Genomic DNA, 27,031 nt, shown 5'->3' with positions numbered 1-27,031 from the left:
GTTCATGAGATTATGTTCTATGAGAATCACCCGTTAGATGCATTTCATTTCAGTATTTCCTAGTGCATAATATACAAATGCACAACATAATCTCATGAACTTATGTCATTGTGCGAAAAGCCAATGTGAGGTCAATGTAGTTAGTTGGTGATGATGGTTGAAGCTGAAAATTAGGTGTTTTTCACAATACAAGGAGCATTGTTGTCAGATGTACCTGGAAATCTATATCAGATAGAGTGCTCTACCTGATCTCAGATTGTAGAGCACACAAATACGCCCAGAGGGATTTTGAATCATACATCTAAATGGTAACAATCGGAAGATATTGTCGATCAAAAACTTAAATTCATCAAAATTCATTTTCTTCTTCAAATTTCACTCATTTTTGAAAAATCATAACTCGGTACTCATTGGAAATAGAGAGTTCCGAATGATCTCATTTTATTCAGAATTTTATAATCTAGAAAAAAGGCGAGAGTACATTCTTTTGTCCGATTACGAGATTTGGCTTAAATAGCTGAAAACTGGAAAATGAGCCGAAAATACGAGGTTTTTGGGCCCCTCTGTATCTAGCACAAGGAAATTTTGCATGAAGAAATTGGTTCTGGTCTTCTCTCATGTACCCGAATAATATATTGAAAAATCAGAACTACAATATAAATTGCAAGCACACCCCCTTTTTTATGTCTTTATTGACTGGACTAAATATTTTCCAAAGAGTTTTTGAAGCAATACCTTACGCTTTGGTAAATGAGAGAATTTGATTATGAGGCAATACAAACTTGTGAATAATGCTTCTCATCTGGCTCTACAATCATAGGTACCTAAAACTGAGAGACATGTAGGAAGCCTCAATGTTGCACCAATAAGAAGAGATTTGGATTACCTATTTAAATAATATTTTTTTAACGCACTTATTGATCTTACAAACTTACATAATGTTTTATTGGTACCGTAATAATGTTATTTCCAATTGCAAAAAAGTATTTCAATTTTATAGATATTTCAAGTACAGTAATAGATCATTTTTTAGAATTAAAAGTACATACGGTATCTATTTTCTTATCATCTTATCAATTAAAAAAACCAGGAAGGAAGGAAATGGACATAGTCCAGAAATTTCTTCATATACCAAATCTAGATGGATTGTAATTTTATGGTTATACATATAAGTATACAGCCTACGGTATCTCTCCTAGTTATCAGCTTATCATGCTGTAATCACAATAATTTATTACATAAATATCCTGCAAAGTGTAAATAGTCCTTTACTAAAGATACCGGCATACATTACTCTGCTGTAGAATAACAATGCACTTAAAAATAGATAACAAATGCATGCAATTGGCAACCAGTTGGTAAACCTTGCCACAGCCGTAGGATGAGTGTTCTGCAATGAAGGCCTACAACCAGTCTCAGCATTGAGTAAAGCGCTGACGAATTCCTGTCCAGTTTCTTGGATTTCTCCGAATTGTTTCAACATCCGCCACCACTAAAATCATCCTCTATTTAAAGTGTAGTGCTTCTAACTAATCCATTTAGTAGTTAGTTGTGCCACTCGATGAAAGCTATGAGGACAAGCAAGGCGTTTTTGCTGGTAATTACCACAATTTTAATATGAATTGTTCACTTTATAATTTATGTTTATTTATATTTATTTATCCATTAATCACTTCCAACTGTTAAGTTATATTCATATTTTGCAAGTGTACATCTCATTTTTGTTAATAAAAGTACCGAACAGTATTTTTCTTGTAAATTCAAATGAAATTTAATGGAATTTTTGAGTTATTATTCGACAGTAAAGTGTATAATATTATTCAGTGATTTATTTCAATTTATCAACATAAAAATATATAGTTTATCTATTGAAAAAAAAAACAATTTGAAACGTTTTTAATAATCTTTATTACATCGATAACAAGCAGGACTATTCTTCTGCTTTCAAGTTTTTATTTTATTTTTGTTTTCGAGATTGTACGGTACTGTACTAGAGTACCGTACCAGAATATAGGGTATAATATTATTTTTCTTCAACAAAGACAAATTCATTACTGATGATTTTCAATAATGACTTATAGGCTACCAATATATCTCTTTGCATAACTAACGACTTACTATCTTTCAAGCAAATTTTAATGCTGATGAAGTATTTTTTTCTAATAAAAAAGGCTAGCTTTATGAAGATTATACAAGAATAGGAACCCTGAATTTTTGCAAGGTTTAAAAACTTCTATTCTCATCAAGTGAAGAATGAGGAAGTTGAGTTACTTATAATAACATAATATTGAACTGATAAACTTAATGGATAGATCCTACTGAGCCCATATAGTTAGAGAAATGTTTTGAAATCGACCAAATTATTTATAATGAGAAAAATAAATCATAAATCATATTTCCTCTAAACATGTTAAAAAACAGATAATAAAATAAAATGTACTATATCTTGTAAATTGTTGAATGTTACATTATAGCTTCATACATAGCTAGCGTTCATAACGAACAAAATATTAGGTAATACAAGATTTTGTAAGTATATATCGTTCATGAAAAAACTTGTGAGAATACAGAAAATTATTATTAATTTGGTGAAAATGATGGAAACAACTTAATATTTCTTTTATAAGGATAATTTGTCAGTAGGTTTCATTGTGAATCCTATTCGAATTGAAAAACACTTTTCTGTCGCATTAAAATTTTGGTCTGCCATCTTGGATCTTCTTAAGAAGTTGATTCTTCAGCCAACTTTTGATTCCCTATATTATGAAACAATATTTATTTATTTATTTATTAAATTATTATTTATTACACTTATAACTCTTGACACTATGCTCAGATTTCATCGTACTACACTTCATTCTTCTCGGCTCGTCAAGGCGGGAAAAATTTATTGTTGATTGTACTTAAGCCCATATTCCAATACACAAAAAATGACCAATTTCTAACACAAGGAAATTTTGCATGAAGAAATTGGTTCTGGACTTCTCTTATGCACCCAAATAAAATATTAAAAAATCAGAACTACAATATAAATTGCATGCACACCCCCTTTTTGAAAATGTGGAATAGTGACTGGACTATTATGAAACAATTTGATCTCGATACAGAAATTCAAGAGAAAATGAATGACAGAAACGACAAATTTAAATATCAGACCGTTTCAAAGTTATTCACATTCAAAGATACTAATAAATTATACAAAAATTCAATAAATGAGTTCATTGAATATCTGACAAATCAAACTTTTATGTTTAATTTGTTAAATATTCTTATTACTTATATTAAATATTCTTATTTGTTATATATTCTTATATTCTTATAAGTTCAGTCGCAGGTGCAACCACAAAAAGTGGAATTTGTTGATATTTGAAATTTTTTATGTATACTCATTCATAAGCCAATTGGAGAGCTTTCTGCCCTGCCAAATCATCTGCCAAAAGCTTAAAAAAACGCTTATGTGGCCTCGTCCTAATCAATATATTCAAAGAAATCATCCTTGTCCAATTCAACTTCTTTGTACATTGTAAAAAATCAGAGCTATTACGGAATAATAAATCCATGTGTATCATTTTTTCAGATTGTGGCTTTATGTACAGTAGTACCAAGCCTCAACGGCCAGGTCCCAGTCAATGTAGATCCCAATCAGCAACCTGGACTTCAGAAGTTCTTCCTTGTGCCAGAATCCGTTCTAGCACAAATACCTCACCAAAACAAAATCATCCCAATACCGCAAAACATTGTCAGCACTGCTCCAGGCACCGTTGCAGGCCAACCTACTTTTCATGCAGCGCAAAACTCGCAGCAGAATCCAAGCAGGGTGTCGTTGACTGCCGAACAGGCAGAACAAGCTAAGAAGCAGGAGGCTTTCAGGAATCAGGCAATTGAAGCAAATCGTAAAGCAGCTGCCCAGAGACAGAGACAAGAGCAGACAGCGCCAAGCAACCAATTCAGCCAGAACCCAACAGGACAGTTTGCTCCTCAGAATGACCAGTTCTTTGCTAATCAGCAACACCAACAGGTTCATCAAGTTCAGTCGCAGGTGCAACCACAAGTGCAGCCAGACGGTTTCAGGAATGTACAAACACAGACTCCAACAAAAAGAGTGAAGCTCCAGAGACAGAAGGCCGCTCAAGCTGCTGTACAAGGGCAACAGCCTCGTGTCCAACATCATCAATCTCAACAGCCACGTGCTCAGCATCAACAGTTCCAACAGCCCCAGGTCCAACAACAGCAATTCGCACAGCCCCAGGTACAACAACAGTTCCAACAGCCACAACAGCAATTCCAACAGGCTGAAGTACAACAACAGCAGTTCGCGCCCGTTCAACAGACCCAATTCCAACCACAACAGGCTCAACCAGCTCCACCAGTTCAGAGACAACAAGTTCAACAGCCAGCAGCCGCATCCTTCATCTCAAGCCAGCACTCCACAGAAACACAGAGACGTCCAGCCGACTCCAGGTCTCAAGCCCTCAGAGATGAGGAGGAAATCCACAGGCATCAGGCTGAAAACGCCAAGTACTCGTTCGCCACGGCTGTCAATGATGGAATCAACGACCAGCAGCACATCAGACAAGAGACGCGTGATGGTCTGAAACTGTCTGGACTGTACTCGTACAGTGACGGCTTCTACAAGCGCACCATCCACTACGAGGCTGATGAAAATGGATACAGAGTCATTAAGTAAGTGTGATTACTCACCAACAATATCTATGACCTGAATCTTTTGTATAATAATGATCCCAAATGGTTCGGGCACTTCTATGGGGGATTTTATTATAAAAAAACATGCCGTTCCCACCTTCCGCACTCATCAGTGGCGCAAGTCTTGAGTTTGAGCCCTATAAAAGAGTGATTCAATTATTGTTGATACATTTTCTAACAAATAATAACATATTATGTAGTGATTGAGATAAATTTTATTATTATTTTTTTTATAATAATAGTTCGAGGTTGATTGGTAGAGAGAAGTGAAAAGTCCTAGCTCCACCTAATTTCTCATTTCATTACACTATTATAGTGATAGAAACTTGGAATTGAGAGTTAGTAGGTATAACGTTGAAAGTGAATAATAAATATTAGCCTAAAGTATCAAGTAAGTTTACTAATTATAAGGAAGTTTCTTAAGTTTTTGTTTTTGAGTAAATAACTATCGTTCCTTCACCTCCCCATGGTATTTATGCTCGTAACTTATCATCTGAATAAAAAATAACAAATATAGCAAACAACGACTTTTCTACCAGTCAACTGTTCTTCATTGCAATGTTTCACTAAATAGTCGCTATCTATTTTTGCAGCGAAGAGATCGAACCGATTGGAAATGGACCCATCAGCGACCCCTCCGGAACCGCAGAGGTTTCCTCGGATGTGGGAGGAGCCAGTCTTCGTTACTCCATTTCCGGGCAAGATTTTCCTCCCAACGCCTTCACTGGAAATGAACAGGATGCAGCCACCAATTTCCAACGTATCTGAAGATCTAGCTAACAAATTGTCTACGTTCCAGTAGAGACTTTTGTGGTTTTGAATCAAGATGAACAATATTTCATTCTTGATTGATTTTATAGAAACATGAGATTTCTATCTCAAGATTATGCAATTCGCTCAGCTTTAAATAGGTACTGAGTTGCATAATTGGCTTCCCACTCGGGATGAATAAGTTTATTGAAGCTCAACTGAAAGAATCAACAAATAAAAGATGAAAACAATTCAAGAATATTCCGAGATAGTGTGCTGCTAAGTAATCAGTTGACCAATTGACAAAAATTGACCAATTTATCGGGACTATTAAAATAGTGCAGTCATCGAATGAATTTTAAACAAAAGAAAATTTGAGAGAATTGGTGTTCTTATACTTTTTATTGTAGAAAAACCATTGATACGTGAATCAATGAATATAAATTCTTCCTTATATTAAACATAATATTCATTTGAATATTTATCTGTGACCAAAAGAATTTGGTTGAATGTAATCAATTTTTGAGATGATGAGAAATCCATATATTATATGTAAATATTTTTATTCAATTTAAAATAGTTACTGTGTCAAAAAGCAGAATAAAAAACATAAATTTGTTTTTGACTCTCAATTTTTGTTGACAGTAAAAACAATGTATGGATTTCACCAAATATGCTGTTATTATAATATTGTTGAGGTACTACAATAAATCAAATGAATAAATAAATTGAAAGCGTTTTTTCCATCATTCTCAAATCGTCTACTAAGCTACTAATAATCATTAATACTCATAATTATAGAATATGAAATAAATTTATTAGATTTATTATAAAACTTGTAAACCCGGAAACCAAATTGTGAATTATTATGATTCATTACACAAAAATGCATAACATTCATCAGAGATGTAACATTATATTATTGATTGGATTGACGATAATAACGAACTATCTGGCAAACAGTTACCTAATACTAGAAGGCTGTTGTTGAAGGTTATCAAAATCGTTTGTGATTATCAATGAAGTGAATTTATTTCTATTTCCTACATTTATAAGAAAGAGAAAGTTTGCAGTCTCTTGGAATATTCCTCAACAAAGAATTGCTCAGTTACTGGAAAGTGTGGCTGGAAATAGCTTACAAGAAAGTATCCCTTGGGCTGGATTAAAGAATTTAGTTTCGAGTTCTAGTATTTACTATTTATCAAACAAACAAGTATAGAACAAGTTAAACAAAACTTGGATTCTATTTTCAATTGAATTTTAAAATGAATTGCAGTATACAAAAACAAAAATGTTTTTTTTTTTTAATTTGAGTATATACCTTGCGTTATTATTATTCGAGAAATCATGTAGGTAAGCATTTTATGTAGATAAACTAGATTATCATTTGAAATTAGTGACTGTTAAGTCAATGATCATTGAAATTTACCATCATCTTAGAGGCCTATAATATACCAGGGGTAAAATTTCCTGGAATTCAACTCTTGTTGGAAGTTAAATATAAATGTCAATCTAAAACATTATTTGTAACGTTGAAATAGATGTTGTAACGCACATTTTTTTGCATAATATTGGGGAATTAAAATTGCACTAATTGAGAATTGGGATTTCAATTGGAAAATGAATGCAGGTGATGATCCAATGCTATTTTATACATTTAAGTTATCACTAATCTGAAATCCATATCTAAACATTTTATGAATTTCATCTCAAATAATAATAATAGAAATAAATTTTGACAGCATAATATCAAACATTTTATAAAAATAATCGAGTGCTGATTTCAAATTAGCATTTGCACCTACAGTGCTTAGCGTACCGTACCTATTGATTGTCTACTATTTTCAATCACCTCCTGATCAAAAAAATATTACGGTACTAAGATATTAGAAAACATATTACTGGTATGTTTAACTAGAATTGAGAAGTCTTAAAAAATGGAAGCAGTTGTCAATAATTTATGTGCATACATTATAATTATTCAAGCCCTATTTATAATTATTGCATATACGCCTTCTATGTTTGTCTAGGGTGTGATGAAAGTCAACTTTATCCGTTTTGCAAGACTTCTATTTTTTGTATCCTTGATCACATCAAAAACAGCTTCCAAAGTAATGATTCATTATATGTATTATTTTTATTGCATTATGACATTTGTATTGGGAAACTACAAAAATGCAGTATTCTTCCACGTAACGAAAATTACAATGCGATACAGTAAAAATACAAATGAGTGAGTTTTCGTTATTCATTAAATTAAATAACAATGAAAATATTTGTCTGTATTCGTCTTTCATCAAATAATCATGAAAAAATTTTTCTGTATTCGCTGAACGTCAAATGGACATGAAAATATTGGTTCAATCACCTCAGGCCAAGTGAAGACGTGATGACAGCTCGATGTTGATAATTATTATTGCGAAATGCCTTGGGGTGCTACTTACTCTTCTTCTTCTTCTTCTTCTTCTTCTTCTTCTTCTTCTTCTTCTTCGAAGTTCTCTGAAGCTTATTTGAGTGATTTGTATCTTGTTAAACACAAGTTTGAAGGGACCGTACTGTAATTGTAATTATTGATTATTCATCAAAGGGCAATATTACTCATTGACTTCAAAACAAATCCTTTTTTGAGAGATAAAAATATATGAAAAAGAAGTTGAAATTAACAGCACAATATTTAGACAGGTGAATAATCAGTTTGTAATAAATTAAAGGTCATTTTATCCCAGTTGAAACCGGAGTGCAAACAAGTCATTATTGGGATGGAGCCGCGCACATGTCAGAGATTCAGAGTGTACCTACTGGGAGGAATGTTGGTCGCCTACGAGGATGGGAAACAAAAGCCGATTGTAGTGAACCGATTAACTGTGCTTGCAGACAGTCTAAACTAATTAGGGTCGTCTTGATGAACTCGAGCACAAAAGAGAAGCATCGTCTGCAAAAATCAATCAAATCAAAGCTGATGTAAAGGATGATAATCTAAAAATATATAGAGCACACTCATAAATGAGGACACTGACAATCAAAGCATTATCCATGAATGGACCTTAGATGACTTGTCAAATGTATTGGTAGGTAGGCTACTCTTTTATCATCTGAGGATGGGAAAAGTGAAGAATTCATTGAGAGTTGAAATGAATTAATACGGTAAGGACTAATTTTCCACAACGCAGAGAATATTAGACTTACCTGAAGAAATGAATACTTATATAAAAATTGAATTGAATGTTGAAAAAAGCAGCAACTGAGTTTTCTTCTTACAAAATAAACATTACAACATGACAACATAAGATCTAAATTAATAATTGAAAAAGTTTGAAGGATACCGGAAATTCATAGAATTTTCTCAGATTAAATTACTTTGTTTCAAAAAAGGTAGGTACATTGGATAAAATTCGCTTTTTAAATCAAGCGAAGAAAAGTAGTTCTATTTAAGAATGCTATCTATATATTTCTTAGCATGATAAGGTGCGTACCGATATACGCGCCGCGAACATGAGCAATTATTCACTTTTAATCAGCTGATTATATCTGTATTTTTACAGAAACGGTAAGATACAGATATAAAAAGCTTGGTATCAGCTGATTAAAAGTGAATTGCTCATGTTCGCGGCGCGTATATCTGTACGCACCTATATAGTAACGTATTTCATATTTTTAAATTGATGAACTATAGTTTGTGTAAATTATGTTGAGACTTGGCCGTCCATCCGAAGAAATTACAGGGTTGCCAAATCGTGTAAAATTGCAACTTTCTCAAATTTCCAATTCAACATCAGAATTGGATGTAGAATATCATCCCCGATATCCTAGTAGTACTAAAAAAGCTTCAGGGTTGAAGGATTGAAAGCATAAGGTAGTGAAAGCGAGAAAGTTTTTCAGAAATAATTGAAATTATTCTTCCAATTGTCAAACGTATTCGGAAGAGCGTATTTTGGCCTCTCAGGAGTTTCAAAGTCAAGGATAGCGGCTGAATGGTGTGCCACCATATGCTATCAATAGCTGGGATCAAGAAAGACAAAATACAGAACGATTAAAAAATTCAGCAACTGCAAGCCACATGGTTATAAATAGTGGACATGACAACCTCGCCTCGAATAATCCAAGCAGTGTTTCATTACAACCTTTCTAGAGGCAATCAGCTGCTTGCACTTGAAATAATAATTCAGTCAAATATCTTGCAAATTGCCAGCCTTCAGAATACAATTTGGTACACAATGCATACCAGCACAGCCTACTATAGATAGAGTAAGCCATGATACCACGCAGCCGCTCTCCTAACTTTAAAATTCCTTGGAGACCAAAATACGATCTTCCGACTACTTTTGCCAATTGGAAAAATAATTTCAATTATTTCTGAGAAACTTTCTCGCTTTCACCACCTAAAAACAAAAAAGATCGGTTCTGAAACAAAAAAGTTTCTAGCATGTCGAAAATGTCATGTTTCCTGCTCGACATTGACGAACATAATCATTAATTATTAAAGAAATATATATAAGTCGGATAAAAATGATCCAGACACCAATAGGAAGGAAACATTCTCCCTGTTAATTTGATATAGAATTATTACGCATTACGACGCCCCATGATTCTAAGAGAAGTAATATTCAAAAGAAAAACAAATGTTTCCAATTGTATCATTAAATTTAAATTTCCTTTTAATACTTCAACCCTGAAGATTTTTTAGTACTACTAGTATATCGGGGATGATATTCTACATACAATTCTGACGTTGAATTGGAAATTTGAGAAAATTGCAATTTTACACTATTTGGCAACCCTGTAATTTCTTCGGATGGAGGGCCAAGTCTCGACTTATTTTACATAAACTATAAATAGAAAAATTGATGTTCCTATATCCTCAATCACATGATAATTCATATCACGCTTTTACGCTACACTGAATCGCATTGCAAAGCATTGTATTTTTAATCTCAACAAAAGAATTTTCAATCAATAATATCAAGTGGGTATGGCACGGCAGCAGTTTCCAACTTGAATATTTAAAGCAATAAAATATTTTTTGGGGAATTTTTTACAAGTGGAGTAAACATTGAAAATTAACATCTATCAATGCATTTCCCAAGTATGAAACAGAACTTTCAATTTACAAACACTCAAAAAAGTTTCCCAACATTCTCCTAACGATCAAATAAATTTCTCCTCCCACACACTCTTTGACAAAAAAGTCAATTATTCAAAATTACCGCCCTACTAACGCATCCACCAACCCCCACAATCATGTCGACGTTTTCCTCCACCTTCATCCTTCATCCCTTACCACACACATAACTTGAAATGAGAGTCAATAGTGAAATACAGTCTGGTTACGATCGTAAGTGCATTTTCACTTCATAAGTGTGTTCAAAATTCAAGAAAGTTTCATTTTTATGGAGAAGTATATCTCGCATATAGTACAGTAAGGGTCAAGCCACATGAAGCGTTTTTTCAGACGAATCGGCAGAACAGGAAGCTCTTTGATTGGCTGATTGGGTTGGAGTTCGGGAATCAGCTGATCAGATGATGGGAAGCCAATCAGAGCTTCCTGCCCTGATGACTCCAATTTGATAATTCCAATAAGTAATCGATAGTAGTGTCTATAGTATTTAATATTTGAAAGAAATAAAATTATAATATTTAGTGGAAAAGAAAATTTGAGCTTTTTCTAATTACATTCTCCACATGCAGACAAATACTCGTACAATTCTGCAATAAAATCACACAAAAATGTAGTATTAAATATGTGTAGCCTACATGTGCCTTATGTACTTTCCCACTATTTATTGTTTTTATTTACTAGTAGCATTTTCAAAATGGCACCTTTCTTATTATATTCGCTTTTTTAATGTTTTACATTATTATAGAACTACTAAGAATACTAATGATTCACTGAATCAACATTTATAAGTGTACATGCTATCTGACACATTATAATATATAGTAAAAAGAAATAATACATTGTAAATCAAAGTGCCAAATCATTTGCTGGGGAATCATAATCTGTAATCAGGAGTATAATGCACCCTGCACTTGTCTTGGGTTCCGCTGGAGGCCAATCTAACAATCAGTTCTAGGAAAGGTTGCATTGAATGAGACAGCTGAGAGGTGAGGCGAGTCTTCCTACTCATCTCTCTATTCTTTTGTTTCTCTCATCTCATTTGGCATGCCACTTTCTTTGTGCCATCCTTCTTTATCGAGCCCTTTCAATTGATAATTAAACGTCCTGCTCCTTGAACAAGGGGTGGGAGACAACTTATATATTGCACTGATACAATCAAGGTCACATTTTGACTCTTGCTATGGCTGCTCATACATAGGCGCTTAGCATGGCATTCAAATATCTTTCGCTCGTTTTGGTAAGTACTTCACACTTATTCAATAAGTTTAATTTTTGATAATGATAGGAATGGTTCATATTGTTCTCATGCAATTTATTTCAAGTGTTTGACTGAACTTTAAAATTTGATTAATTTAAACAATGTCTTAATTTTATGATATTGTTAAAAACGTCCTCAAGTGCTTTTCAATCTGAATTATAAGTGGATATTACTGTTCCAAGGAGACTTTTATTATCACCTTTTAAATTTACTAGGTTGAAAATAAGAGCAAACATCATACAAAAAAGAATTACCAAAATATATTTGAAAGAGTGTACTCCATGAGTAAAATATTGTAGAATAAATTCATTAAAATGTTATTCTCGGAGAGATTGGATGATATGAATATACAGATGAAAGAGAGTAGAAAACATAAAACCGATATTTAATAGGAAAGCCTGTGGCTTTTCCAGGTCTGCTTGCTATGAATAGGTCTACTTGTGGATTTCTAAATGATCAATTGATAATTTCATCATTTTTTTAAGTTAACTCTTGAAATTACTGAATTTCTATAACATTATTATTATTATTAGGTTAAGGTTCGATGCTAGACCGATAGATCAGCATTAAATGAGAACCAAATTTGTGAACCTATTTCGCTTGTCATCAACTACTATATAGTACCAAGAATTTCTAAAATCTTTACTCTCCTCGTAATGCGCTTTTGTTAACTGTAATTTGGCGCATTTTTTAATAATCTTAGACAATGTTGTCAAAAGAGTCTTACAAGATGGATCTGTAATTTGAAAATTGATTTTTAGGTCCTGATTTGTAGATTGGGATAATTTTTGCAATTTCTAGATTTTCCGGAAACTGTCCTGTACGAATGAATGCTTTAATTTATCATATGATGGATAGGATTAATCAATGAATCAAGATTTTCTTTGATTAATTTAGTGGGTATGAGATCGTACCCCCGAGCACTCCTACCTTTAAGACTGTGTATCACCTTCATTAGTTCATCTTTTGTGCCCACCTTAAACTCAAATACTGCATCAACTCCATACTCATGATCATTAATTTCCGGTTATCCAACTAAGTTCAACGAGTTCAGGGAAGATCCAACGGACGTGAAATATTGATTGATATTGTTACAGATATCGTTTATTTTTTTCGAGTTCTTTTATATTTTGAGTCTCCATTTTTAGAAAATGAATTGAATGGGAATGTTTATAAAATAGAATTATACTGGAATTAATAAAATAATAGATTATAATTACAAATTATAACTAGTTCCAGTGTTCACACCATCTTAAGGTTTGAAAAAATAAATTTCAAATAAAAAAATTACAAATTTTAGATTAAAATACTTAATTGTAATAACAACTAGTTTCAGTGTTCACATCATCTTCAGGTTTTAAAAGATACATTTCAAATAAAAAATTATTTTTTTTTATTTTGTTTACACCATCTTCAGGTTTAAAAAAAATTGAAAAAATATTTTTTATTTGAAATTTATTGTGAAATGATTTGTTTATTTGACGATGGTGTGAACACTGAAACTAGTTGTTATAATTTGTATTTTTTAATTTATTATTCTATTAATTTCAATAAACGGTAGCCTACTATAATTATGATTTATAAATAGAAATAAGTAGATGAATTTATACATTTTAAGAACGAATGGGAATGATTTACTTATGGCTTTTTGATTTTCCAGCAATCTCTTTCATTAGGTGCAAAACATTTGTGGATTATCTGAAACCTCGTCAATTTTATTCTAGTAAAAGTTATGCTTGGCTTGCTTAATTGTTGAGTGTAATAAGTTTCTGAATCGAATGAATTCGTTTCTCAAAGCGATACAGTAGGGCTGTCTGTTAAGTCTCTCCTTAAGTAACGTATTGAATTCATTAAACCTCTGGTAATCAATGGTTTGATTTTTGTATATTTTCATTATACTTTTATTTAAGATGTCTTCTCAAGTATAATATTATGAATAGTTTCTATAAATGAGTAAATATGATAATAAATTATCATGGAATTGAGTATCTAGTATTTTGTATCTTAATAATTCCATGCAAATAATTGAAGATCTCAATTTTTATTAGACTAGAGGATTAGACAATATAATTGTGAGGATTAGTGTGCCTATTCATAACATTAATTGGTATTGCTCATGCAGATTGTCACGTCAAACAATTGTTGCTATATACTCCATCCCAGTCTATTATGTTTTTCATTACAAATAGATTATTTGTCTTATACAACTGTGTTATGCGATAGTCGGATATGATATTTCACATTCACAGTTAGCTCCAGTACAAAATCAACTTGATAAGATATCTCCTGAACAGTCCAATAATTCAAAGAGATATTTCACTGGAAAAGGGGCCTTTAAAAGGTGACCAAATCCTTATCAGTGGAATTTGATAATTCCATCCTAGAGTCATGTCGCAAGTTTCGCTAGTGAAAAGTGAAATTAGTTTTACTATCAATTTCCTCTTTTGTTTTTAAATATTTCTATCTTCTTATGTATTCATGAAAAGTAAAATTAGTTTTACTATCAATTTCCTATTTTTTAAAAAAAATTTATATTCTCTAATGTATTCATAATTTTTCACAGGCACTCTCGTTCATTAGAATTTTCTTCAGATACTTAATTAAATTTTCTTTTTTATATTTCCATCTCATTACTGGTCGTACGGCTTGCCGTAGTTTATTATTTTTTCTTCTTTCTTCTTATGAAAATGCTGTAGACTTATTTTTTCATTTGTTTTCATTCCACTGACCACCTATGAAAGGGGTATACGGATTTGTAAATTATATTCTAAGTCGTCAATCTTTGCATTTCATAATGCAAAAAGAATTCCTCACTGGAATAAGGACAAACCTGCAACAACTCCTCCCTCACCTTAATTCTAAACTTCTCACCTGTGAGAGCCTTAACGCGTGTTGGCAATGAATATTATAAAGCCGAATTCCTGCACTCTTTACCCCCCTCTCATACATATTAGTTCGATAAATGTCGTCTCTGAGGTTTTGTCTATATCTGGTATTGTATGAGTGGAACAACTCTCCTGTATTGAACCTATATTTATTCTTATCAATAAAACAAAGAGCCTCCAAAATATATACACCTGGTAGTGGGAGAATCTTTACCTCTTTGAAATAATCTCTAAAACTTGCTCTAATAGATTCACCCACCATCACTCTAACTGCCCACTTTTGAATCCTAAATATATGTATTGCATGAGTTGAATTGCCCCAAAATATAACACGGTATGAAAGAAGAGAATGAAACACAGCAAAATAAACACTTCTAAGCATTCCTGTATCTAGCAATTTCTTCACGGTTCAAAGAACAAACACTGCCGAGTTGAGTTTGCTTTTTAGTTGGTCTAAATGAGGTCGCCAGGAGAGTTCAGAGTCCAGCACTACTCCAAGTACCTTTGCCTCGTTTGCTGAACCTATGTTACCATCTCTTGTATCCAATACTGCAATACTAATATTAGATATCCCACCAATTATTTGTGCAGAGTGTTCAGATATTAAGAAATTTTGTAGTACATTTTTGGAGAGCGGGGGGCTTGAGAAGATAGAGAAGATCCAACAAACGTAAAATATTGATTGAAATTATTTTACGTTTGTTGGATCTTCTCTATCCCAATCGTTGAACCCTGTTTGAGAACCAGAAATTAATGATTCTGAGTATGGAGTTAATCCTATCCATCATTCAATAAATTAAAGCATTCGTACAGGACAGTTTCCGGAAAATCTAACAATTGCAAAATTTATCCCAATCTACAAATCAGGACCTAAAAATCATTTTACAAATTACAGACCCATCTCTCTCTTGACAAAATTGTCTAAGATTATTGAAAAATGCGTTGAATTACAGTTAACAGAATATTTGACGAATAATAACGTACTTGCAAAAGCCCAATATAGATTTTACAAATAAAAAAATAACAACGATGCTTTATTTGAAGTGACCAAATATATTATTCAGTCAGTCAAGTTGAAAAATACAGTTTTAATGATGTTCCTGGACCTGGCCAAGGCCTTCGACTCTATAGATAGAGGCAAGCTCTTTAAGAAGCTTGTAGCTATTGGAATCAGAAACTGGTTCGACCATAACAGCCTAACAGTAAATATAACTAAAACAAAGCAAAGTATATACCAATTGTAACAAGGAACCAATCAGATCCAGGCTCAAAGCAAGTGATTAGAATCCTCAGTCTGTGCATGTAGATCAATCATGAAAGTTGACCAATACAAATATCTTGGGGTTATTTTTGACCATCACTTGAGTTGAGTTCCCCATATTCAATGTGTCAAAGAGAGGCTTAGAAGGATGTTGCATGGACTCTCTTAGCTCAGCCAGGTACTAAACATTAGATTGTGTAGGAGGATCTACCATGCATATGCCCAATCAATATTGCAGTATGGAACAATAGTTTGGGGGAACCGCTTGCCTGGGGCCGCTGGCCGTTACTCAACGCACAATAATCAAAATTATCTTAAAAAAAAGAATCCAGGTACCCCACATTGCTGCTATTCTCGGACTTTCCTGTACTCAAATTAAGACAATTATTTATTAAAACAATCCTCACATATATAAGGAAACATAAAATAATCCTATTCGCTAATATATATACAACACAATTACCAAACACGACTCAGGAACAACCATGAATATTCAACACCCATATTACTGCAAGAAATAGAACTCAAATCACCATACTACCTAGCTCAAATTATCTATAGGAATTTGCCGGACGACATCAGGGAGGCTGAGGATTGCAGCGATGTGGTAAATAAAAGTAGGTTGGTTGATAACGTATATTTTTTGAATTAACTATAAACAGCAGTTACATTTGTATTTATACAGAGTGGGTGAAAAGTCCGAGAACGCCTTAATATCTCATACACAAAGGCAATTTTGCGGTGGGTGTGATTGGGGATCCTAATCAAATTTAAAATACTTTTTACTACGACTTTGAAAATCTAATCCGCCATCTTGGATCCGCTATGTTGAATGCAACTTTATTTTTTTTAAATAGGAAGGTGGTCATGCGATACATGATTTCGATACAGAATTTCAAGAAAAAATGAATGGCGAAAACCGCATATCGATATCTCAAACCGTTTATTTATTTATTTATTCGTTGATATAATTACAAATCATATGAATATGATCGGGATAGAACAACAGGCATAGCCGATACCTCCGTTTACGGAGGTAGTGGCATAGCCCAAAACTATTCTGTTCCCAAATTTTATAAATAATGAAATGTCCGAGAAAATAGTTATTATTATTCAATACCATGCAAATCAGTAATGAAATACATAAGTGGTATTGATTAATAATCTGAATATCTTCTAAACGGTTTGAGATATCGATGTGCGGTTTTCGCCATTCATTTTTTCTTGAAATTCCGTTTCGAAATCATGTATCGCATGACAACCTTCCTATCTAAAAAATAAAGTTGCATTCAAAATGGCGGATCCAAGATGCCGGACCAGATTTTCAAAGTCATAGTAAAGTAGTATTTTCAATTAGAGTAGAATCCCAATCACACCCACCGTCAAATTACCTTTGTGTATGAGATATTAAGCCGTTCTCGGACTTTTCACCCACTCTGTATAGGTAGTATAGAACATAAGTTGAAAGTACATAGCACAGATAAAGATACATGTTACTCTATTTTTCACGCAAGAACTCTCCCCCATTCACGCCATGTGTATACTACCATTAATGTAATAATGTATCATTTTCTATTTAAATTGATTTATTGTATTAATAATTGAGTTTATGTTATTTTATATATTTTTGTAATGCAATGTGGAAAATGAAATGATTTGATTTATTGACAAACTTTGACAGACGAATGTCTGGATAAATGATTTTTTCAAACTGAAAAATTAGAACTGATTTATTTTTATGTGTTTAGTAAAAATACAAAAGATATTCAAGTGATAAACATTGGTGGATCTCAAGTGAAGATATTGATGAGAATTTTTTGAAAGCAGTATCCAACCTTGAAGTTTGAAATGTTATATTTTCTAGTTATCTGTTTTAGGAGTAAGATTTCAATCTTTAAATATAACACATTATTTTGGGCTCTTCCACTCACATTTGAGTTATGGTGTGCGTCTATGGGGTAATTCCGTTCATTCATAACAGTGTTCCTATGACAAAAAAAGCTCTTAGAGCTATCCTAGGACTAACACAGAGAGATTATTGCAGGCCAAATTTCCCTAATATTGGTATAATAACCCTTCCATCTCTCTTCATTTATTTCAATTAAATTTATTTTAAGGAAAACTCAGAAAACTTTTTCATTCATGAAGACTTCCATGCAGATGATAACAGGTACAGTAGAAACATTGTAGCACCACAAATAAGACTTGAAAAAAAAACTACGAAAAGCCATACTTACCAGCAGTATTATATTGTATAATACACTGCCTCAAACAACCAGGAATATACCTCTAAACAAATTCAAGAAAGTTATAAACAGTTATCTGAAAAATAATGCCTTTTACCATAGAGAAACAATAGCGTAAGTAGATATCCCATGGTAATTTATGTCGCAACTTTTACTGTTATCTCAAGCCGATTACTGTCGATTATTGTCAATTTTCACTGTTTTGTTGGAGTGTTAGTGTATGAACGGCACAATTTGAGAGACTACCAGCTTCACACAGCTGCATAGGAAAGAACTATGTGAACTATCGGCTTGGGATAACAGTAAAAGTTGCGACATAAACGCCCTATACCATGGGATATCTACTTATGCTATCGTTTCTCTATGCTTTTACTCACTTGAGGAATACCTGAATACCCAACTTGAATGTAATATAAATATACTTCATCATAAACTAATAACAATATAAAAAAATCTTGTAGTAACCTCAATTTTAAATAAAAAACCTTAAAAATAGCTCAAAGGGTACTACAAGAGTTTTTATACTGTTTTTATTAATTTGTTCAAAAGTAGCCCATGTGAGTGAAGTGCTTTTATGCTTTATCATGTATGATTTTCTATCCAATTGTATGTACTTTCAAAAAATATATATTATGATTGCCTAATGCTCTGATTGTAGTCTGATGGTTAATAAAATGAATCTTGAATCTTTCTGTTTGAGTTCTCTTTCCTTTAAAACAAAGTATTGAGATATTCCACACATATGTAAATTCAATTTGCATTATTCTGATGTTACTTGCCACATTAGCACTAACTGTCAGTGTGCTATTGCTCATGCTCAGTCAGCGAAGGAAACTATCGGCTCTGGGGTGTGGTACACTCCAGTTTTACAATAACCTATGCAATTTTCCTAGTTCAGTAGCGTACTATTTACCAAGTGTTAATTTTTGATAGTTGATTTTTCTTTGGAAATTTACATTTTCTTAGTTGGTTTTTGTAGGATTTTTGTTATTTATTCATGTGTTTTTGCTTCACCTGACAAAAGTACTCACAATTTACAAGCTAATCTAGATTCGACTTCTACTCAATTACTCTAAAAAAAACTTATAAAATGAATAAATAAATCGAGTTTTAAAAGAAATAGATATTGTAACAATTTCGTCCCTATTTGGGCACAATGAGTAACAATTTTGTCCCTATTTGGATGCAATGTGTAATGATCTTGGAGTATTATGAACCGGATAGCTCATTGAATAACGTGGGGCCTGTTAATAAGTTTTGTTTTCAACCAAAAATGAGAATGTATAAATTTGACGGAAAAGGGTTGCTATGATAAGCAGAATAAAATTAATTAAAAAAACGGAAAATCTGTTCTGTAATAGTATATTTCGCACCTAGGGCCGAAAATGAGACTTTTCCGGCTCGAAATCGGTTTTCAAGTCCGAGGCCTACGGCCTACGGCCTCGGACTTGAAAACCGATTTCGAGCCGGAAAAACGTTTTTGCCCGTGGTGCGAACGCTATTTTTCGCCACAAAGAAAAATAAACAATATATATATATATATATATATATATATGAGAATAATTGTTCATTAAGCACTTCCGAAAGCAAAAGTGGAAGGTCATAGCTCTAGCAAATCTGAGGTAATCTGAATATCACGAAATAAATTGTCTAAGTATTTTTATTTTTTATTCTGATTTGTCTAAATAACCTAAAAGATTATGTTCAATTATGTGGGAGGTTGAGTTTATACTTTTTTATTCTTTCAAATGACAATAAGATGATATTATTATAAATGTTTTAATTATTGAATCATAAACACAAATAATGAAAAGTTTTTTGATCAGCTGTTTTAGCACACTTGAAATTTGGCCAATCTGAATAATATATCTTATCTGTATTTCATTCATCCAAATAAAATGATAGTATATTATTGCAGAATACTTTATTCAATTCTAGAAGCATAAACTGATTCCCTTTCATAAACTATTTGTAAAAACGTTCAGCACCATGGATATTGCCCAAGTAGTTCCAAAATTATCCACCAGGTTTCGTGATAAGCGAAGTACTATGAGGTTTGAGGTTGGATTCTATTATACTCTGAAAATTGAATTTGAATAGTTATAATATATTATTTGTATTTCATTCATCCAAATAAAATGTTAGTATCTTATTGCAAAATACTTTATTGAATTCTAGAAGCATAACCTGATTCGGTTTCATCAACTATTTTGTAAACACGTTCACATCAAATCAGAATCAGCTGACTTCAAGGTTATTTTACAGCCCTAGGGCCGTAAAAATTTTACCGGCCTAGTCAGAAAACAATCACTTTCGGCCTCCATATGACGCACGTAAACCAGCTCATTACATCCAAGTGGGGCGAAAAATATTTTTTATGAAGATGATTAAGAATAATTAGGCCAGGTTTGGAAAACATGGATCGATGCTGGCAAATGACAAGAAATAAAAAATGTTTATTTTTGCACTCACTGACACTGTGTTATAAATGGCTGCACATATTTGAAGTCATTCGTGCCTGGCTGGCTCACATGCGGTTTCATTATCAGCATACACGGATATTAATTTTTCGGCATACCGTTTCACAAGTTTTTATGGCACACAGCAACTCAGAAACCGCACATTGTCATCCCTTATCAATCATCGGCAGGGTTGTTTTTCGCAGGCTTGATGTATTTTTTGTCATTTGGCCAGTATGGGATAAGGATTATATGGGGTAAATTGTGTAAATAACAACTATTCTTTAGCTGTGCTCCTACTTGCACGCGGATATTATTTTATAATTGAACAAGTAGTACTTTTATTGTACCAGAAACTGTTTATTTTTCTTAATGTCTTATTTGTTTTAGAGCTTACTAATTTTTTTAAACATTTATAATAATCATTATCTGAAATTTTGGATGGATATTGTCAATTGTTTATAATGCTTTGTTTTTGGTCAGTAAAATTATTTGAAGGGGAGATTCAATCATTTTTTAAATTATTTTACTTTATTTGGGATTTGGATAGATAGAGGTATCATATTTTAGATTTAGCCTGCACCGGTTATCAGTTACGTGGGAGCTGTCCGTTATCTAAATGAAATCACTCATTTTTGACTTTCAGATAATGTTGATAAATGATGGAAAACCAATTAAAAAAATATTCTCTCAAACCAGTACTTTTTTGCAGAAAAAATTGCAATGATCAGAGAAAACTCAAGTAAAATGTATACAAGAATGTTTTTGTCACTAAAAGTGGTATCCGGCTATCAAAAAATAACAAAGGAAAGATCTGTAGAAAGAATTTTGAAAATTTATAGGAATTATGATAAGAAATAAGTTGGAGTGTTATAATAATTGTTAGTATATCATTTTTTAGGTTGAAACTTTTGTAAAATATCTAGCCTCCACCCTTCCATCCACTGCTAAAACGTTTTTTTGTGAAACCCATGATTGTTTCATTTCTCATGAACACAGTAGGTGGATTCCATCTTCATCAACTATTGAAATTATCACAATTGATTTGAGAAAATAATAAGTTGAAATACTAATCATGAGTTATTACTTATCACTGAAAAGTATTTTAGACTTCTCTATCATTTGTTCCAGATACTGAGCATCAATTTCATCTCAACCACGATATCAGGAAAAGTGGAGAACAACCAAGCTGAAGCCTACAGAAGACACATCATTTCACCTGCTGCGTCTCCGCGAGTTGAAGGATCTGCTACTCAGAGGCAAACCAGGAATCAGAACATCGTGTTGAAGGCAGGTAAAGCTCATCATGATACTGTCAACGACGTCTACAGGAGCGGAGCGACAGGCCTGATCCATGGCGCCAGTTCCGGGGTGCCGTTCGGCGGAAGTGCAATCATACATGGTGGCATTCCAAAGCAGCAGTATGTCTACAGTGGATTAGTGTCTCCAACTTCATGGCAGAGCGCCAAAATTCAGAATGCTGTTCCAGAATTCGACAAGAGTTACAAGATCAGCAATGTCAATTCGCAATCTATGATGCAGGAAGAATCGACAAACATGGATGAAGAAGGAAATGAGACTTTTGACAGTATTACGGAATCGGAAATGTTAGATACAAGTAACGTTACCAATACTTCAAACTCACAACCAATCAATAGCAGTGTTGAACAATCGCAAAGTTCAGAGACCGTATCTAATTCCGGATCGAAACTCGAAATAACCACTGAAGCTTATGAGACTGTTACTGTGTTCGAATTCAACACTGACGATGTGAATTTTAATGTATCCTTTTCAAGCAATGGAACCGGCAATGCAAACGCTACCTACGAATCAATTAACAGCGGACTGGGATTGAAAATGGATCAAACCTCTCATATTATGGAAGACTCAGATGACCGAAAATTAATTGATGTGAAATTGGAGAACTCTACATTTGATAACAGGAATGACAGCAGAGCGGGAGTCCAAATCAGCCAAAGTGTATTTGGAGCATCTTCAGTGAATGTGGATGGACGACCGAATCCAAGCACACTCAAGCCACACAACGCTGGAGCGAGCCCTACTTCAGAGAATATATCCATTAACCAAACAGCAATCGGTGTAATTTCAGGTGAATCTGAAGGTACAGTATTGATAAATCAGAATATTTCAGGGGTAGGAGGTCAAACAAACGGTCAGATAACTGTAGACCAAAATGCTATGGGAATTATAGGAGAGAATAGTTTGCTATCCCAGCCTTCAGGGACATACTATCCAAATCAATATGGAAATTCAGGAAATCAGAATAGTATGGGGTATCCAGAAAATTTCAATCCAGGATCTCAACAGAACTATAATGGTGGGGGATATAACCCTCCTATTTATGGAGGATATTATCAACCAAATCAGGGGAACATGGGTAATTATGGTAACTATTGGGGTGGCTTATCAAATAACTACCCCATTTATGGTTCAGGGAATGGAGGTTACATTGGACAAGGGAATGGTGCATTGTATGGGAATCCTGGCTGGTCAAATTATGGTTCACAGTATACTAATTATGGATATTATCCATCACAGTCACAACCAATCAGACCAGGCAGTGAATATTATGGTGGAGGATTCAACAATCAACAGTATGCAAATTATCCTAATTATAATCCAATGTGTGCAACTCATCAGAGTTCAGGTTCTAATTCATTCAATAATCAAGCATATCCAGCGAATATTCAGAACACCGGGAACTATTACCAACCAGGGAATAGTCCAACCTCTAGCAGTATGTGGTCTCAGGGCAGCAACTCAAATCAAATGGGTAGTACAAGTGGTATGAATAGCAATGCTTGGGGGAGCAATTATGTAACGAGTTCTTCAACTGCAGATAATAATATGGCCAGTGGAAGTGGAATGAGCTGGTCTCAAAGTGCTGGAAACTCAAATTCTAATGGTGGTCAGGTTTTGAGTGAAAGTAGTATTAGCAATGCTAACAATGGAATGCCAGCAAATGTTGAAAGACCAGAATATGTAACAGTAATAAATGGAGATAATAAAGAACAAACTTCAATCATCAATATGAATACAGGCTCCAGCAGTGGGACATCAGGAGGAGGAGGAGCAGGTTCCGGGAGTGGAGGAGGATGGGGTTCAGGAGTAGGAGCGGGTGGTGGAGTAGGTGGAGGAGCAGGGGGAGGGGGAGGAGGAGGCTTTGGCGGTGGTGGAGGAACTGGGGGAGGCTTTGGAGGAGGAGCTGGAGGTGGATTTGGAGGGGGTACTGGCGGTGGATTTGGAGGAGGATCAGGTGGAGGATTGGGAGGAGGAGCAGGTGGGGGATTGGGAGGAGGATCTGGTGGGGGATTAGGAGGAGGAGCAGGTGGGGGATTGGGAGGAGGATCTGGTGGGGGATTAGGAGGAGGATCTGGAGGGGGTTTTGGAGGAGGATCTGGTGGAGGATTAGGAGGAGGAGCAGGTGGGGGATTGGGAGGTGGAACAGGTGGGGGATTAGGAGTAGGATCTGGTGGAGGATTAGGAGGAGGATCTGGTGGGGGATTAGGTGGAGGATCTGGTGGAGGATTAGGAGGAGGATCTGGTGGAGGATTAGGAGGAGGATCTGGTGGGGGATTAGGAGGAGGATCTGGTGGGGGATTAGGAGGAGGATCTGGAGGAGGTTTTGGAGGAGGATCTGGTGGAGGATTAGGAGGAGGAGCAGGTGGAGGCAGTGGATTTGGTGGTGGTTCTGGTGGCGGTGGTGGATTTGGTGGTGGATCTGGAGGTGGTGCAGGAGCAGGATATGGAGGGGGTAATGGTGAAGGGGCTGGTAGTGGACAGGGAAGTGGAGGCGGTAATGGTGTAGGCGCTGGGGCAGGAAGCAGTAGTGAAATTGGAGGAGGGGCTGGTGGTGGCACTGGAGGAGGGTTTGGAGGAGGAAGTGGGGTAGGTACTGGAGGTGGTGAGGGCGCGGGTAATGGTCAAGGAAGTGGAAGTGGCAGTGGTGTAGGAGGAGGATCAGGAGGAGGAAGTGGTGAAAGTGTTGGGCAAGGAGGAAGTTATGGAATTGGAGGAGGTGTTGGGGGTGGTGCTGGAGGTGGATTCGGAGGTGTGGGGGGTGGGGCTGGAGGTGGATTCGGAGGAGGTGTTGGACAAGGCGGTAGCAGTGGAATTGGAGGCGGGGCTGGAGGAGGATTTGGAGGAGGGAGTGGTGGAGGAGCTGGACAAGGAGGAGGATCTGGGGGTGGCTCTGGAGGAGGATTTGGCGGAGGAAGTGGTGGAGGTGCTAGTGGTCTAGGAGGTGGAGGAGGATTTGGTGGAGGAGCTGGAGGTGGTTTTGGAGACGGTGCAGAAGGTTCAGGCACTAGTTCAGGGACCACAGGGGGAAGTGGAAGTGGACAAGAAAGTAAACCAGAAGTCGAACAGGGAAATACTAATTCGAATAGTGCATCAAACAATATGAGCTCAGGGAATGGAGCAATGATTTCCAGTAGTGGAACAAGTGCCTCAATGATTTCTAGTAGTGGATCTAGTACTTCAATGACAGCTAGCACAACTAGTGGTAGTTCAAGTACTGGTAATCAAGTGAGTCAAAGTGGAGGAGGTTCAGGTGGTGGAGTTGGGGGTGGTGCAGGAGGTGGATTTGGGGCAGGTGGTGGAGTCGGCGGAGGCGGAGGATTTGGTGGAGGTGGAGGGAGCGGTGCCGGCGGTGGTTCAGGAGGAGGTTTAGGCGGTGGTGCAGGAGGAGGTTTAGGCGGTGGATTTGGTGGAGGAGGCGGCGGTGGTGGCGGAGGAGGATTTGGAGGTGGTGGAGGTGGAGGAGGAGGCGGTGGCGGATTCGGTGGAGGAGGAGGAGGTGGAGGCGGAGGAGGTGGTGGAGGATTGTTTGGTGGATGGGGGAACCACCACCACTCTGGCAACCATCATCATCATCATCACCATGGGGGCTTTTTTGGGAACCACCATCAAGGTGGTCAAGGAGGTGGTGGTGTCAGTGGACATAGCAATCTATTTGGTGGTGGCCACGGACTGGGCTTCTTTGGTAGTCTGGGTCATAATAAACCTGGAGTGGGCTTTTTTGCTGGCGGGGGCCACAGCCATGGCATAGGCGCCGGTGTGTTTGGCAACGTGGGCAGCCACCACTCCAGCTCGGGTGAGACCGGCATCAAGGAGCAGCACCACCAATACACCGGCGAGTTGTACGGTGAGGTGGGCGGCCACCTCAACGCCGCCGGTCAAGGACAAATCAATAAGACTGACAATGCTGCCAATTCGAAAAACAAAGGCCCAAAGAAAAATTATCAAATTCAAAAATTGAGTGTGATCAAATGATATAATCCACAGATTGATTGAGTACAGTTGCACACTGATAATTTGTTCATACTGAGAGTACTGCCTTGAGATTATGTGCTCCAACTCACTAACTTACAATACTTGCAATAAAAAATCAACGTGCAGGATCCCATGGGTGGTTTGCAAAGGGGTTTGTTTGACACAAATTATAAATGATTGAACCAATAGAAATAATTTACTTATTGAGTGCTTCCCATTATGTTGTTTCTCTCCCAATCATTGTTATGATTTTGTGCAAACGGAATAAATAGAATTAAATGTTGAATGGTATATGTTTTAGGATATTGAGTCAGTTTGATTCAAGAAATTATTAAAAGACAAAAAACACTGTATAATTCTGTTGTTGTATATGAATTGAACATGGAGTTGATCTCTTGTTAATATTATAACAGAAGAGTGTTTAACGTCATTTACTGCAATTCAATTATTTTTAATAGTCATGTTCTGAAACAAATATTATATTTATTGAAGGGATGGTTTGTCTGCATTTGAAAAATAATTGAGGGAAAATTTATGTATGGAGGTAACCATTTGTTACTACCTATTATTCTCGAAACAAATATATTATCTGTGTGTAACACTTCAAGGATTCAAATATAAAATAAAGGTTGTCTTGTTCTCTACCAAGTAATTATATTTTTAAAAAGTGAAGAATGAAGATGTTCGTTTCTCATTAATATTTCTGTGTGCTTTTATTTTTTTAAATAAAACAAGTTGACCGTCGAATGAGTTTTGAAATCTTACTCCAATCTTATTTCACAGTAATAGTATTAAATAGTATAGTAGTTGGATTCAAATAATACATTCTGTATTAAGAATGGAAATCATCTTTCAACTTGTAGTTTTTGAACACACCCCAAAATTCTTATTAAATTAATTTAATTCAGTTTTCAGTTGAAAAAAGGGTGGTATTTAATATTGAAATTTTTGTTTTGCTTTTCACGATTTTAATACATAGTAGCTCAAAATCCAGTATCTATCATAAAGTTCAGGGTATTGAGTTTTGGACCAGGCTGTATAACGATATTGAAATTCT

The 27,031-nt window shown here is 35.1% G+C and overlaps 3 protein-coding genes across 4 annotated transcripts in view; 2 read left to right on the top strand and 1 right to left on the bottom strand.

Moving 5' to 3' along the window:
* Positions 1–1,441: 1,441 nt before the first annotated feature.
* On the top strand, positions 1,442–6,191 carry LOC111050148 (putative mediator of RNA polymerase II transcription subunit 26). Its single transcript, XM_022336409.2, has 3 exons — positions 1,442–1,597; positions 3,578–4,683; positions 5,298–6,191. The coding sequence occupies exons 1-3, from the start codon at positions 1,562–1,564 to the stop codon at positions 5,470–5,472; spliced, it is 1,317 nt and encodes a 438-aa protein (XP_022192101.1). The 5' UTR covers positions 1,442–1,561; the 3' UTR covers positions 5,473–6,191.
* Positions 6,015–27,031, bottom strand: part of LOC111050151 (cyclic nucleotide-gated cation channel beta-1) — a 53,375-nt gene continuing 32,358 nt past the window's right edge. The window contains exon 18 of one of the 2 annotated variants that reach the window (XR_005570795.1): positions 6,015–8,009. The gene's annotated coding sequence lies outside the window, so the exon portion shown is untranslated. Of the gene's footprint in view, positions 8,010–19,985; positions 20,300–27,031 lie in introns of those variants that run through there. The other variant, XR_005570794.1, reaches the window with a different exon arrangement.
* Positions 11,728–26,996, top strand: LOC111050149 (fibroin heavy chain-like). Its single transcript, XM_039422809.1, has 3 exons — positions 11,728–11,807; positions 21,811–24,028; positions 24,167–26,996. The coding sequence occupies exons 1-3, from the start codon at positions 11,778–11,780 to the stop codon at positions 25,972–25,974; spliced, it is 4,056 nt and encodes a 1,351-aa protein (XP_039278743.1). The 5' UTR covers positions 11,728–11,777; the 3' UTR covers positions 25,975–26,996.

This window comes from Nilaparvata lugens, chromosome 3 (genome assembly GCF_014356525.2).
Source record: "Nilaparvata lugens isolate BPH chromosome 3, ASM1435652v1, whole genome shotgun sequence".
In the NCBI taxonomy this organism is placed as follows: domain Eukaryota; kingdom Metazoa; phylum Arthropoda; class Insecta; order Hemiptera; family Delphacidae; genus Nilaparvata; species Nilaparvata lugens.
The sequence above is the reverse complement of the archived record's forward strand: the minus strand, read 5'-3'. Positions and strand labels throughout refer to the sequence as shown.

Coding starts and splice junctions, on each gene's coding strand:
- LOC111050148 (XM_022336409.2), top strand. CDS start 1,562: ATGAAAGCTATGAGGACAAGCAAGGCGTTTTTGCTG. Junction 1,598..3,577: donor CAAGCAAGGCGTTTTTGCTG/GTAATTACCACA, acceptor TCATTTTTTCAG/ATTGTGGCTTTATGTACAGT. Junction 4,684..5,297: donor AATGGATACAGAGTCATTAA/GTAAGTGTGATT, acceptor CTATTTTTGCAG/CGAAGAGATCGAACCGATTG.
- LOC111050149 (XM_039422809.1), top strand. CDS start 11,778: ATGGCATTCAAATATCTTTCGCTCGTTTTG. Junction 11,808..21,810: donor AATATCTTTCGCTCGTTTTG/GTAAGTACTTCA, acceptor CATTTGTTCCAG/ATACTGAGCATCAATTTCAT. Junction 24,029..24,166: donor GGGATTAGGAGGAGGAGCAG/GTGGGGGATTGG, acceptor GATTAGGAGTAG/GATCTGGTGGAGGATTAGGA.